The sequence below is a fragment of the Spea bombifrons genome, chromosome 3 (assembly GCF_027358695.1).
Source record: "Spea bombifrons isolate aSpeBom1 chromosome 3, aSpeBom1.2.pri, whole genome shotgun sequence".
In the NCBI taxonomy this organism is placed as follows: Eukaryota; Metazoa; Chordata; class Amphibia; order Anura; family Pelobatidae; genus Spea; species Spea bombifrons.
In genome coordinates this window covers 39115461-39130441 of record NC_071089.1, presented here as the reverse complement: position 1 = coordinate 39130441, position 14981 = coordinate 39115461, and the positions used below count along the sequence as shown (strand labels likewise).

The following is a 14981-nucleotide window of genomic DNA, read 5'->3' as shown; positions in this document are numbered from 1 at the left end:
ATGTCAGCATAAATGTGTAAGTGTGTGTTAGTAAGTATGAGTAAGTGTGAGCATGCTTATGTTTGTTAGTGTGCATGTTTACGTAGGTGCGTGTACCTATGTGAATGTTGAACACTCAGGCGTGCCAGCCCTTCACTGATGGCAAATCAATACATAAATGCATGACCAGACCTTATGTGCCATACAAGTCTAGGCACAAGAAGTTTAGTGATGCTTGATGTAATTTATTTTTAAATATACCTTAATTAACAATTCAAAAATGACTGTAACAAAGCTCAATGAAAAAAAAATATTTTGTTCTGGATGGTAATTAAAAATGTATATTGCTTTACCAGACTCACAGAAAACAGTGTGTTGCAGTACCAGACTTGAAAGGTAATAAGGCCAGGAAGCGTTAAATCATAGTTGTTCAGTTGTGGAGCTGATGCAGACTTACATAAGCTTTCAAGAGCTCAGAAGTCCTTTCTTCAGTTGATTATATCTGGAATATTGATCTGTTATGTCTTCTAAGTTGTACAGACACTTAGTTTAAGTAAGCTTTCATTAACTTTTTATGCCAGTGACAGGGGAGTTACCTAACCGACACTAATAATGAAACTGCTCTTTAACTTACTTGTTACTGGGAATTGGTAAAGGACAGGCACATGGCTGGCAATCATCTGGTGAACCTCTGACAGTCCCATAGAATCCTGGTGCACAACTTTCACAGTGATCACCTGCTGTGTTGTGTTTGCATGACTGGAGGTGAAAAATGGGTACATGATCAGAGACATCAACTGGAAGTTAAAAGTGTTTACTTAGACAAAATATTATATATTAGATGAGATTTATATATATGCTGCCAGCAGATTCTATAGCACTGATACAACAGAGTTAGTAGAATACTTTAAAATCCACAAACAATAATAAACTAGTCTCCAGCTTTCATATGTAATTACATGCATTTGTAACTACATAATATGTACTTACCTCTTTAAAGTAAAGACCGTGATTGAAATATGATTTCAAAATAACAGCTGTTAATTGCTGGCTGTTAATATATATTAATATTAGCCCCTCTGACAATGTATATTAATATTAGACCCTGCTGACAATATATATTAATGTTAGCCCCTGCAGCCAATATATATATATATATATATATATATATATTTTAATATTAGTACCTACTGCCAATATATATATTAATATTACCCCTGCTGCCAATATATATTAATATTAGACCCTGCTGCCAATATATATAACTATTAGACCCTGTTGCCAATATATTTTATATTGAAAAAGCATTTCCTTGAGCCCGGCTCCACGTTCCCTGCTATGCAATGATACAAACCCTGTATTTGCAGGTATACATAAATAATGTATGGAAACATAACTTTGCAGGTATAGATCAATTCACATAAAAACTCAGCATTAAAGGTATAGAACCCCCCCCCAAATTATAGGCATAGATCACAGGTTGCACACCCTAAAAGCCAGCCTTGACATCCACATTGCCAACATAGAACCTGACCAGCACCCAAATTACACACATAGGAAGTGCTATCTTTGTCCCCAAACAGCCCAGCATGAGTCAACTTTGTACCCAAACAGCCCAGCGTACGACACCTTTGACCGTGAGTCCTGGTACCCAACATTGGGGAACTAGCACATTGAAAAGATGCCATTTGGATTCATACCCTACAGCAAATCTGGCTAAACACACTTCTGCATGGCTTGATCATACAGTATGTACACACTAGTTCATCCTTATAGTCAAGATGGCCCTGATAATACTAAATAAGGGGGATGAATCTGTCCAGAGGCGGGCTGGGCCGGGGGGCAGGGGGGCAATTGCCCCCCAGGCCGCCCGAAATCTAATCTAAATGGCCGATACTTTAATACTTTTTTTAAAAAATTTAATATGGCAAGCCGGATCAGCTATTAAATGGAAAAAAAAATAGTATTAAAGCAGCGCCGGCCGGCGGTATCAGCACCCAGCGGCCGTATGCGATGGCCGCCAAGTGATGGGAGCAGCGTGAGGGGTGAAAGCTCCGCCCCCTCGCACTCACCTTTCACCCCTCATGCTGCTCCCATCCCTATGCGGCCATCAGATTGTTGGAAATCGAATCTAAACGGCCGCTGCATGCTGATCCCGCGGCCGATGCTACTTTAATACTTTATTTATTTATTTTTAATATGGCAAGCCGATCCGGCATATTAAATAAATAAAAAAAGGATTAAAGTAGCTCCGGCCGGTGGCATCAGCACCCAGCGGCCGTTTAGATAAGTTTTCCAGCAGTCTGATGGCCGCATAGTGATTGGAGCAGCGTGAGGGGTGAAAGGTGAGTGCGATGGGGCAGAGCCACTTCACTTGACTTGCCCCCCAGGCCTTAGGCTGCCAGCCCTCCCCTGAATCTGTCCATCTTTAATTGCACCATGGATGTCTGGAGGCTCACTATTTTAGTGGTGCAGTATTTTATTGATGTGTAATTTCCCATATATTGCCTGAGAGATACATCCCTTTCCACCTAAAATGTCATACTTACAGAATATGGTATTTTAAAGATGAAATACCGTATTATGAACATTTACTGTGAGGAAAGATTTTTATAGAGGATCATATACAGATGATTATGTAATCTGACCTAGTAGGGGACAAATGTAAAGGTTCTGTAATCATCATTTTTTAAAGCCAGTCTGTGCCCTCTTTCAGTAATCCTTTGATACAGTAGAAATAAATAGCGTTCAGTATTACAATTAATGAAATCATACCTGGCAAACAGATGTGTCTGGGTCGCATATGTCACTATGGCCATGGCACTCACAAGGTACACAGGTTCCAAGTGCAGGACCAGGTCGTCTTCCTGGGAATGTTGGAGCAACTCGGTAAAATCCTGCGGAACACGTCTGAAAAAAATATTACAAAAAGTTCTGACCATCTAGTGCTGTAAAGCAAAGAATCTATTTGACAATATCTACACCACCTACACCTACACCAATAGGACTTAACATTTGAAGGAGACATAGAAAGTTCATCTGTCTGCCCAAAAAAGGGAATACAATATCAACATTGATTCAATAATTATCATTCCAATCAGGCTGTGGTAGAGATAGGAATTAAAATACTGAACTAAACTTGTCTTCATTATGTCAATAGATGGAGCATATCAGTAAGTCAGTTTGCATTCAATAACATTTTAATGCTAAATTAAACCTCACCCACAATGGTAGTTAAATAGTATAAAGATTGGTAGAAAGGTTAAAACCCTTAGATGTACCTCACATGAAAGTCCAGAGTAACCTGGAGGACAATGACATTTCTCAATTAAATAGGCTTGAGAGCTTATGGTGAAAGAAGTCCCTTGCTCGGCCACTTCCAGAGAGATTTCAGAAATTCTAAAAGATTTAAAAAAAAACATATTACAGCATTCACTGTATTTTTGCCAAAACCCAATAGAGAACCTATGCACATATACTTCAGGTGCCTTTATGAACCCTCCAAAAAGGAAAACATTAACGTAAAAACCCAGCCCTATTATAATACAATAATCAGACTTATACAAATCGCACTTGCATATTGATCTTCTAAAATGACTTCACACCATGATTACTAGCTAACGAATACAAATAATAAAAGCTTCACTAAATAGAAAGGTAGCCAGATAACTATTTTTTATCATCCGCCACCTAATAAAACAATCTAACAATATGTAATTTCAGACATATCAACAAATAATATTCAATAATTGTAAAACAACACAAAGTATGCTTTATCCACATTTATTTAGGGGTTCTTACATGTACAGCAAATGACTAATGGGAAGCACTTTATAGTTCAACACGTGAACATGTGGCATTTTGAAAGCATATGGATTCAACATAGAAATACATCACTCCCATCATTTCAAATGACACTTTCTTGACCACTTCTCCTCATGGCTTCACCACTTCTACTCTGGTGGTTCTTCTGGTATTCATGGAGATACCCCTTTAAGTCTTGTGGCTTCGGAATTTGTCTCCATTATCTTGTCCTTTAATCCCACACAGCACACTAACTTCCCTAATAATGATGACAGTCACACACTGGACCTTTTTTGCCTAGCATGTGCTCTCTTACTAACTTCTCTAATTTTCCTTTACCCCAATCTGGCCACCACTTCCTTTTTTGATTTCTTACTTTGCCTCCTTCCCTTTTCTCCATGCCTAACCAGAGACCTTAGTTTTCTCAATTTTCATAAATTTACTCCCTCTGCCCTCTCCCATCATAAAAATGTAATGCCCTAACCTTGCTATCTCTCTCTTTATAACTCCACCCTCACATCTGTACCTGAGGATGTAGTCTCAACTACTACTCACTTTTCACGACCCTCACATTTCTAACTCTGGCATACGACAGCAACCCGACACCTTCGACGTTGCTCCCGCACTGCTGAACATAGTTGGTGGAAGTCACATTCCGTGTCTGACTTTGAACACTATAAATTCATGCTACGTTCCTACTACTCTGCTCTTGCCCTTGCTAAGGAAACCTGCTTCACCTCTCCTATCTCTTCTAAGTCTCATAACTTCACCACTTCAGTATTTTCAATTCGGTTCTGCACCCTATAACAACTACTCCTCAGTCCTCCTCCTGGCCTAAGTTAAATTACTAATGATCTCCCCACTAAATCCAATGGCCACTAATCTATGCTAATCCTACTGGACCTTTCTGCTGTTTTGACACTGTGGACAGCCCTCTTTTCCTAAAACTGTTTCATAATCTTTGTCTCTGTGACACTACTCTCTCATAGTTCACATTCTAACTTGTACCTTCAACGTCTCCCTCTCCAGTAACACTTCCGCTCTCCTTTCCCTCTAAGGGTAACAAAGGCTCAGTTCTAAAGCCCCTTCCTTTTTTACACTACCTCACTTGGCAATCTCACCTCAACCTTTGACTTCCAATACAAAGTGTGCGCCAATGTCACCCAGATCTACCTATCCTCTCATGATCTCTCTCCCCCTTTGATTGTGTAACTAACTGCCCCTCTTCTGCCTCTAACTGTTTGAATGTTTCCTAAAATCCAATCTCTCCAAAACCTAACTTCTTATCCTCCCTCCCTCCACAGCTAACATCCCCTCAACAGTTACTGTTAGACCCCATCCAGGCCGCTTATCTCTAGTTTTTCCTTCTTTGCTACAGTTCCCCTGTCTTGCTACAGTTCCCCGTTTGCTGTAATCCATTTCTGGATTTCCTTGTGCTCTGCCGTTGGCTGCTGAGTCTTGTATTTTGATCCTGCTCTTAGCTTCAGCTTCTGTTTCCTTTATAAGTTGTGCCCCACCCATTTGTTATGTTTGTCTCAGTCTGTAGTCTCTAGGTATGTCTATCTCTGTTCTGTGTTTAAATTTAATTTTCAGTTTCAGCCTATTTAAAATTCAATAAGCAGGGTTTAGCGCTAGGACGCACTGAATATCGGAGTACGTTGGTGTATTGGTGAGCTAAGCATACTATGGCCATATGATGTGACTAAATCAACAATTATTATCATATAGTCCTAGGCTAGTCCTGTATTTATGTGTGTCAGTATTTTATGTTACCTTTGCCCTCTCTTCCCTTAATCATCTGAGAATCTCGGTTCCTCTCTCCTCTCCCCATATCCCAGTGAAATTCCTATCCTTGCTTAAAGGAGAAGCTCCTCACTCCATCCCCTGTGTTCCCTGCCTTGTTCCCTGTACTTTGCTGTGTCCTGTACCATGTATGTCTTGTCTGGTTAAGTTTCTTGCTTTGTCTCCCTGTTCCTTGCTAAGTCCTCCTTGCTCGCTTTGTCCCCCTTGCTTGATGAGTCCCCTTGCTTGTTATGTTTCTCTTTACCCTCTGCTATTACTCTGCTTACCTTCCCTTATCCCAGCCTACAGGATCCTGCACATTTCTCTGTAGCGCTATGTCTCATGCCTGCACCAGGGTGCATTTCACCAGGTTCTGTTTTGAATTGTACAACATCTGCTGCCACATCAGGGCCCTGGTCGCACAACCCTAGGTGCTCAACACCTGGGAGAGGGCGGTTGCCCTGCACCAGGCCCTGTTTGACTCTGCTTCTGCACAATATCTCCTGAATATTATCAATGGGCGATCTGGGTCATTACAGTCGTCTGTATGGACCCCGTTCCTGACAGTTACTGTCAATGTCAATGGGGTAATCATCTCCCTGTCCCCTCACGCTTGCTGCCTTGGTGTCACCGTTGGCTTAAAGATATTTTATTTATATATTTATGAACACAAAATGTGTTGTGCTGCAGTATCTGACTGCACTCTGGTTAAAGAGTATATTGCTGCTGGGTGTCAGCAAATTAATTTATCTTATATAAACAGATGTTAGGCAATCTTTACTACAAATAAGCTTTGGCATTCAAAGAACAACAATATAAGATATACTTAGTATACTAAGACTATACTAAGATATATACTTCTTTTACATTATAATATTTTATGTTTATCAAAACTTTGCAAAACTTAGTAGCTTATATTTACATAAATATATATTTTGCATCATTAGGATATTACATAGAAGCCTGTTCTAAAATATGTCCACGGGTACATACTTGGTAAGATACATTTGTGCATCTGTGCACATAATTATTTATAAAAGAAACTATTTATTTTTTTACAAAAAGATCAAATGTTGTATTTTTCCAAGCATTACTTATTCGATAGGGAACATATTATCAGTAACTACATTTTTCTTTACCAATATAAAGAACAATAAACTCGTCCATGGGTGCTGCCTCTTAACACTACTTGCTATATTTATATGATTTGGAAAAAAGTTACTTGAATGGAGACTAAATTGCAGTAAGAAAAAAGGTGGAATAAACATCAAGCAGTAGGACAAAATAATTTTATATTTAACAGGATCTGGAAGCTAGTGGAATACTAATCGCATGGTGACTGCTGGCTTTTTATCTACCTTCTGTAATAACTTGTTATCTGGATTTGGTCATATGTTATACATCAGGTTGACTCTTAAATTATAAAAGTGCCCTTGTGCAAAGAGTGAGACATAACAAAACTGATTGGTGCCAAAAGACTTTTGACAGGAGAATAAGAGTTTGCTTACATGCGTCCCACCTCTTCTGGGGAAAATATATAAATATTTATTCAGAACAGTATGCTAGCTTTTCAGATGGAAGTCTTTGTGCATCTAATGAAAAATCCCTTCCCATCACCTTCAGGAGTTAGAAAATAGTTTGTGTACAACAGACTATTTACAACCATAGATCCATATTTGCATAATAATAAACTTAGGGAGCACAGAGCTACTTGCTTGTTTGAGAGGTATTTGGAAAGGAAAGTTATAACTTGCTTCTCGCACAGCATAGGCCTATTGGGACTTAAACTAACTAGCAACCAATGATTATTTCAGATTTTATAAATAATTAGAAACAAAGTAAAGGGCATACTTGCAATCCAGGCTCTTGTGATTTATCATTGCTTTATGTATTATCCCATAACAAACAATGCCAACAAATTATATTGCTCTGTAAAATAATTCAAGAAACAGAGTTTTTTGTGTGAACATATAAATCAGTGCAGTGTTTTATAACAGGGAGGAGAGTTTGCATTCCGTCTATGATTAAGACAGCATTTGTAGTGATTTATTTTAGTCTGAATTGTACTACGGAATTACCAAAAGACACTGTTCGAGATGCAGAATTTTACCTAAGGTTTTCTCAGTCTAACAAAGGGGTTTGTTCACTCAACTCAAGTGAGTAATGGAGAGCTGAAACATTTTAGCCTCCTTTACAAGTTTTTTTTTGCATCACCCAAGGGTGGGTGAATGTAAATCTTGGAATGCAAGTACGGAATGTTAATTTAACCATAGTCTTGGGTCTTTCTGGGTCTATTTCTAATGATGTTATATACTGTGGATGACAGAGAACATCTTCGTCTGGCAAGATTTCTTCATGGACAACAAGAGTCTTACATAGGAAAAGAATATGTATGCAAGTACATTGTAATTTATACCCCTGGAAGTTATGTGTTTCATTAGAAATGTTGAAACAAATATAAAAATCATCACCTGGTTTGTCTTAATACATTTCCATAGGAGGCTTTTATTAGGATGTAATGAATGTCATACAGAACATCCATGAAGTCCTCACGAGTTACAGGGCTTCCTTCCACCGATCCAAGATACTTCCAGTCATGCTGACACAATCAAAACATATAACCTGGTTAATCCATATGTCACAGTCAAATATATTACAAAACGTTAAGGGGAAATTATTAATTGCTACCTCAGTCATCTCAATGTCATGTCTTGTCAGTTGACCGTTCTGAGGGGCAGCCATGTGTCTCACTATAATCCTGTGATTTGTTGGTGGACCACCTCTGATGATTACTTGAGGTTCGTAAGTTGAAGGACCAGTCTCTTCGCGTGCTTCAAAGTAAATGGCATATTTCAGTTTGCCGCCATAGGTCGTCAGCTTTTAAAGTGAAAAAAGGAAATTAAGAGTGATTCAATTTGCCAACGAAAAGCAGTGAAAAGAATACTTGCATGTACTGAGGCTTTTTGGCAAGAGATTGTTACCCCATAATGTGTATCCCACATAAGGTATGTCTGTGGGGGACCAAAGATAATGGGTACCAGTATGATTTACTCATACAATACCTATGAATATGCAAACAAGGGCCCCAGCCTGCTTTGTCTGTCACACGCGCCCTTATTGACCCTGAATCTAACTCTTCTGTAACTAAATGCATCATTAGAAACTTCATGTCTAGTACTGTTCAGTACCCAAACCTTTCCTAGAAATTATTTAAACGTAAAATTCATGAGAAATCAGCACATTATTAAATCACTATAACAAGCATGTCCATATATACCATAACAGCAATTGTAAAATGAAATCTAATTAATATTATGCAAATATTCATGAGAATATAACATTAACTTAATAAGGGAAGCATTTAAAGTTGGAACACGTTATTGATTATGGTAATGACATTTAAATAGGTTTATTCCTAAACAGGAGACCTCTGAAGATACAAATGCATTGATGTGTTACAAATATAAACAAATTATCCAAATAACTAGAAAAATGAAATCAATGTTACAGTAAAATGCGCTTACATCTGCTTAGCATAATGATTTGTATAATACCTGCATAAACTATTACAGAAAATCCAGTTTTGTTCATCCTTAACTAAGGGTTGTTCTAGAGCACTTGTTGACCCTGCTCTCTGAGAACTCCACCATTATAAAAAAAAGTAGGACACTGGTAAACTATTAATAACAACTTTAACCTCGCTATGGCTTACACTTGACAGAAACTAAGTCAATCCTAACATAATTATTTATCAGTATACAATTGGCAGGATTGCATTTAGAAAATTGAACTACCGTATTGGCCCGAATATAGGCCGCACTTTTTTCCCCCACTTTAAGTCTTTAAAGTGGGGGTGCGGCCTATATTCGGGGTCTAGCGCCCGACACCCGGGACAAGCAGTCCCGGGCGCCGGGCAGGCAGCGGGGTTAGGATACAGATCCCCCGCAGCGGTGCAGGGGACCTGCATCCTACTCCCCGATACGCTCAGACAGCCTCCCCTGCCAGCACATCTCACGGGGGGGGGTGCCGGCACGGGAGGTTGTCTAAGCGTCCGCACAATACATTTTACACCGACCCCCCCCCCGACTTACCAGAGAAGACTCCCGGGTGTCTTGCGGGACTGGCGGAAGACATCTACGCAATACGCGTATACAACTTCCGGTTCCGGCACTTCCGCTGAGTGCTGGCACCGGGAGTTGTATATGCGATTTGCATAGATGTCCCCCTCCGGCTCCGCAAGACACCCGGGAGTCTGCTCTGGTAAGTCGGGGGGGGGACAGAGTGGCAGCGTATCTCGGAGGGGGGGAGGACAGAGTGGCAGCGTATCTCGGGGGGGAGGACAGAGTGGCAGCGTATCTCGGGGGGGGACAGAGTGGAAGCGTATCTCGGGGGGGGAAGGACAGAGTGGCAGCATATCTCGGGGGGAGGACAGAGTGGCAGCATATCTTGGGGGGAGGACAGAGTGGCAGCATATCTCGGGGGGGGACAGAGTGACAGCGTATCTCGGGGGGGGCAGAGTGGCAGCGTATCTCGGGGGAGGGAGGACAAAGTGGCAGCATATCTCGGGGGGGAGGACAGAGTGGCAGCATATCTCGGGGGGGGACAGAGTGACAGCGTATCTCGGGGGGGGGACAGAGTGGCAGCGTATCTCGGGGGAGGGAGGACAAAGTGGCAGCATATCTCGGGGGGGGACACAGCATGTTTTTTTGGTGCTTTTTTTAAAGAAAAAAACTTTTTCTTTAAAAAAGCACCAAACTTTTAGGGTGCGGCCTATATACGGGGGCGGCCTATATCCGAGCCAATACGGTATATATAGTTCATGATTTATGGCTTAGGCATACTATATTTCTGTTGCCCCCTCCTGCATGTACTTGGAATTAATCCCATAGTGTCCCCACTACCAGTTTAGAACCCTTGACAACCTGTAGGTTAGGATCAGTCCTGATACAACACTTGAAATATATATATATAGATATATTCTATTATATCCCAAATCACTATGTCCAGAAGTCAGAGAAAGGTTCTCAATTGAAAGAAATCCACGATGACTAAACCATACAGTGTTTAAATAAATTATATAAAAAGCATTTTGAAATAACATATTTTACCCGTGGGCAGAACAACCAAAATCCTCCTTTATTAAATTGCATATTTGATGTGATTAATTGAAACTATAAAGCTGTGGGGAGAAAGCAAACATGGAACAAAAGGAAACATAATCTATATTCTGAGCAAGAAAAATAAGATTACTATTAAAAAAAAACATTCCAAAATATGACTTCTGTTTACCCACAGGAACCTGATGAAAATATAAACACTGTATGAAAAGGAAATGTAATTTATATTCTTAACATACTTAAATACATTTTCACTTGTGGCCTTGTCTTTATTTTATTAACTGAATTCATCTTAATGTTGCTGATTCATCTCAGGCTACATTTGCATGAATCATTCTGCGGCCCTTGGTATTGATAGACAACGTTATCATGTCACAAAAGGTGTCATGGGTTACATTGCTGTGTGTGGTTTGGCAATTATAGTTAAGTTTGGTTTATCATATTACACTATAGTGTTTTGTTATTATTATTTATTGTGTGAGCTATTGAGATGCTTCCGTAAGATTCACGAGCTATCATACATATGTTCACTAATACCATACAGAAACGTCACAACGTCACAAATAAATTTTAATCTAAGGCCCCTGGGAATCAGCGTAGCTAAATGGACAGGGAGCATGTATGTGTGTGGGTTAGTGCATGCTCAGGGCATGTCCGTGTTTTGATTAGGGTATGTTAATTGAGGGGTGGGAGACCCTAGGTGATATAAGGTGCCCTCTGGGTGACCCCGGTCACTGTCCTTTTTAACAGACACGGCCAACAGTCTTACCTGCTTCCCACCCTCCCTCCCTATTTTTTGTGTACTAACTTTCTTTCTTTTGTCACAGCTGGTGGTTTGTGTGTCCTTGCCGGTCTGGTTTTGGTAAGTGATGGAGTTTGGATGCTGGTGTAATGGAAGGCTCAATCCTCCCCTAACCTCTGGTGTTTTATTGGACGTGCCCACCGAGCTTGTTGGACGGCTGGTGGTTAGCATTGGTGGTGGGACAGCGAAAGGTAGCTGTCAATTTGGTCTCCGTGTCGTTATTTGATGGGTTAAACTGGTATTGGGTTACAATGCACGATACACACTACCTACATACATGTCATAACGTACCTTTCTGCCTTCAAATTGTTGTGGGAGCTTCCAATAAAATGGTTCGGAGTGCAAGTCCTGTTTCACTTGATCAATCATTGCAATAATTTCTGGATGCTGGAAGATCACACCTTTTGTAGTCCTGTGTTGGTGTGTGAAGTCCGTCAATTCAAGCATTGTTTGTTCTGGTTTCAGTGTTATCTTTTAAACACATAAAGAAACAGAAGAAGAGATATATCGTTTGTAAACATTTAGTAAATTGCTTCTCTTTTTATCTATCTTATATCTTATAGGAGTCTCAGTCGACGTGAATTATATTGCATGGGCATATGAATAGAGTTCATAGAGTAGTGGAAGGCACAACTTATCTAAGTCTTATAGGAAATCTAGACCACAGCATGCAACAGCTTTACTAGTGCACCACTGGACAATAGAAGTGTCTCACAACTTTCCTAGAGTCAAAGGCTCATTGGAGAGGTTTCAGCTGTCACATAAACGATACCATGCCCTCCTCGGCAGTATGCTGCCCCGATCGAAAAGGTCCAGCCAGTACTTTGCTAAAGACATTCCACAGTTGTTACAGTTTCTACAAGACTAACATATATTTTCTCATCAACAAACTAATAAAATAGTGATGACGCGTTAAAGCAGGAATTGTGGGTTATATTTATGGCTCCATTTTCATTTTTATAATGGACTTGTTAAATAGCACTATCCATGAAAACAAACATAGTTTTAAACTGATCAACCATGTACTATATTTACTGAATATACATTACATTGTTGGAACGATTCTGCTGTCTAGCATCAGTATAGCTATAAGCTTTTACATTTAAGCTGGTGTTTTTGGAAGACTTTGAAAAGGCTAGGAGAAGACCAAAATACAATGTCAGAGGGGTAGATTTCTGTACAGGGAATGCCTTACTTTTTCAGTTGTTTCAGCATGTTTTAGTAAAATACACCAGCAGGAACTCACATTATGGTATTATATGGCTCAACAGATTTCATATTACTCACCCACATACGGATCAATCCATCTGCTTCCGTACACTGGGTAGTCAGTCCAAAGCAATAGCAGCTGCTGCAACCAAGTGGATTCCCTACATGAAGTCCAAAAGTGCCAGGTTTGCATCTATCACAATAGACACCTTCTACGTTCGACTGCAGGCGAGATAAAGACTTTACAATGTAATAGTTATATTGTGGAAGATTTCATACAGATTTTTAATTAAAAATTTTTTAAAGAACTGTGTGTTAGTGTATCTTACACACCTTTTTATCCTATTAAATTTATTTTTATGGATTTTGAAGGAGCATGCATAAAACAGAACTGCACATTTATTGTAGAAGCTTAAAGAATATTTCATTATTATTATTTATTTTTTGCATTATTCACAAATATGGACCTGCTTTGCTAGCAGATTCAAATTGTTAGACTTCCCTTCAGAAATGTGTCTACTTGTGCCCTTTGTTAAAAACTCATTTTCTTACCCCTGCCTCTGAATCTGGAGAAATAATTGTGTAAATCATGTCATGATGGATGTCTACAGCCTGAGCTTTTAAGGAGGTGACAAATCAATAATTAAATGCATGTGATATTGTATGAGGATAATCTGTGTTTTATTTTACTATTACTTACAGGCATTGACGACCAGTCAATGAAGGCAATCTCCACAATCAAGCATAATTTCAAGATATGCATCAACCAATAAACTGAATGCCAGAACTGTACATAACACTCCAAAGGTTGCTGCTGTGCAATTGTCAATGCCTTGCCTGATTGAAAAGATTTGTCTTATCTCTTGCACACAATATAACCTGCTTTGAGTCTTTGAGGTTTTGAATATTAACAGTGGTGACTGTTCGTAGAGGTTGATTTTACATTATATATTGGGTACAAGCAGGTGGCTTATCAGAATGTTCCAGACAGCACTGCGATGGGATATTTTCACCCTATGTGAAACGGCCCTTCAAAACCTGCAATCGTGATGATTTGCCCTATGTGTCAGTGAGGCCTTGTACAGTATTTTAATATTATTAATGGAACAACTCACCAGCGTTGTCACTGAGAACAACATATTGTTATAATGTATTCTGTATTCTGTTACTACAGCTCTATGTACGTGAGGGAGATCCTCTTAAAAATCTATACAAAGGGCATGATTCTGTTAAGGTATAATAAATACAAAAAACATATTCTTAAAACCTTGACTTAATATGTATCAGTCAAATTCACTTCCTATTCTATCGCAGACTAAAGTTGGATTCACAACAGATGGTGATAATTTAAAACTACATGGAAACTACAAACTACATGTAGGAAAACATCAGAACAGAAGAAGGCCCTTGGAGGCAATAAATGACGTATGCTTTGCATACACACTCGCAGTGTGAAAGCGCAGTTGGTAGCCACATACTAAGAGACTGGAATTCCTGCTCAAGGGACTGTAAAGGTAAGTGACCCATGTTATCGTGCATTGAGCCAAATGGCCTGTCTGGCCAAGTCAGAATACCAAAAAGGGGACTCCTGTTAATTCTGCACAAAACTGTTGTGTATTTTAACATGATAATTCAGTAATATGACACTACACATAATATATGACACTACACATTTTATGTACTGTTATACCATATTCATAATACTCTAACGCTAAACATACTAAAGTTAACTACAACAAATGAACCCTAAGCTAACATGAGTCAATAGGTAGCCTGTACATATCCTGCAATTGTTATAAACAAACATTTGCATTACCACATGGTTTAAACGCAGATTCTCCAATTTGCTCAATTGTTTGTATAAAGTGGCTGCACACTGGTCATATTCATATAAAAATAAAACAAATTATAGCTCCGAGAGTTGTCTCCAGTATTCTACCTCAAACCCCATTTAGGCACAGAAAACAGTAGATGCTATAGTAAGTATACATTTCTGTGACAAATACTGAGATAGGTGCAGCTTAGACTTGGGAGTGGTGTGAACAACCAGTGTTCTACTCATTTTTCCCATTCTGACCACATTAAAGAGTTGACAGTGTGGTGCAGCATTATTACTAATTCTGTCCAATGATTTAGTTATGGTGATCACGTTGTTATTCCAACAACTGATGTTAGAACAAGACATCATAATTTAAAACTATAGAAATTGAGGCTTAGACGTAATGTAAGGGAGGGTAGTAGATAAGTAGATAGGTAGTGGTTTAGATCCCTACTCATTCTACTCTTGT

At 39.4% G+C, this 14981-nt stretch overlaps 1 protein-coding gene across 5 annotated transcripts in view; it reads right to left on the bottom strand.

Annotated features, from left to right (window-relative positions):
- LAMA2 (laminin subunit alpha 2) overlaps positions 1-14981 on the bottom strand; it is a 349942-nt gene that overhangs the window by 104662 nt on the left and 230299 nt on the right. For all 5 annotated transcript variants that reach the window (XM_053458972.1, XM_053458973.1, XM_053458974.1 and 2 more), the window contains 7 exons: positions 12772-12915; positions 11776-11955; positions 8254-8442; positions 8037-8164; positions 3261-3378; positions 2755-2889; positions 614-738 (listed from right to left, as the gene is read on the bottom strand). In XM_053458972.1, coding sequence (XP_053314947.1) covers positions 614-738; positions 2755-2889; positions 3261-3378; positions 8037-8164; positions 8254-8442; positions 11776-11955; positions 12772-12915 — 1019 coding nt within the window. The remainder of the gene's footprint in view (positions 1-613; positions 739-2754; positions 2890-3260; positions 3379-8036; positions 8165-8253; positions 8443-11775; positions 11956-12771; positions 12916-14981) is intronic.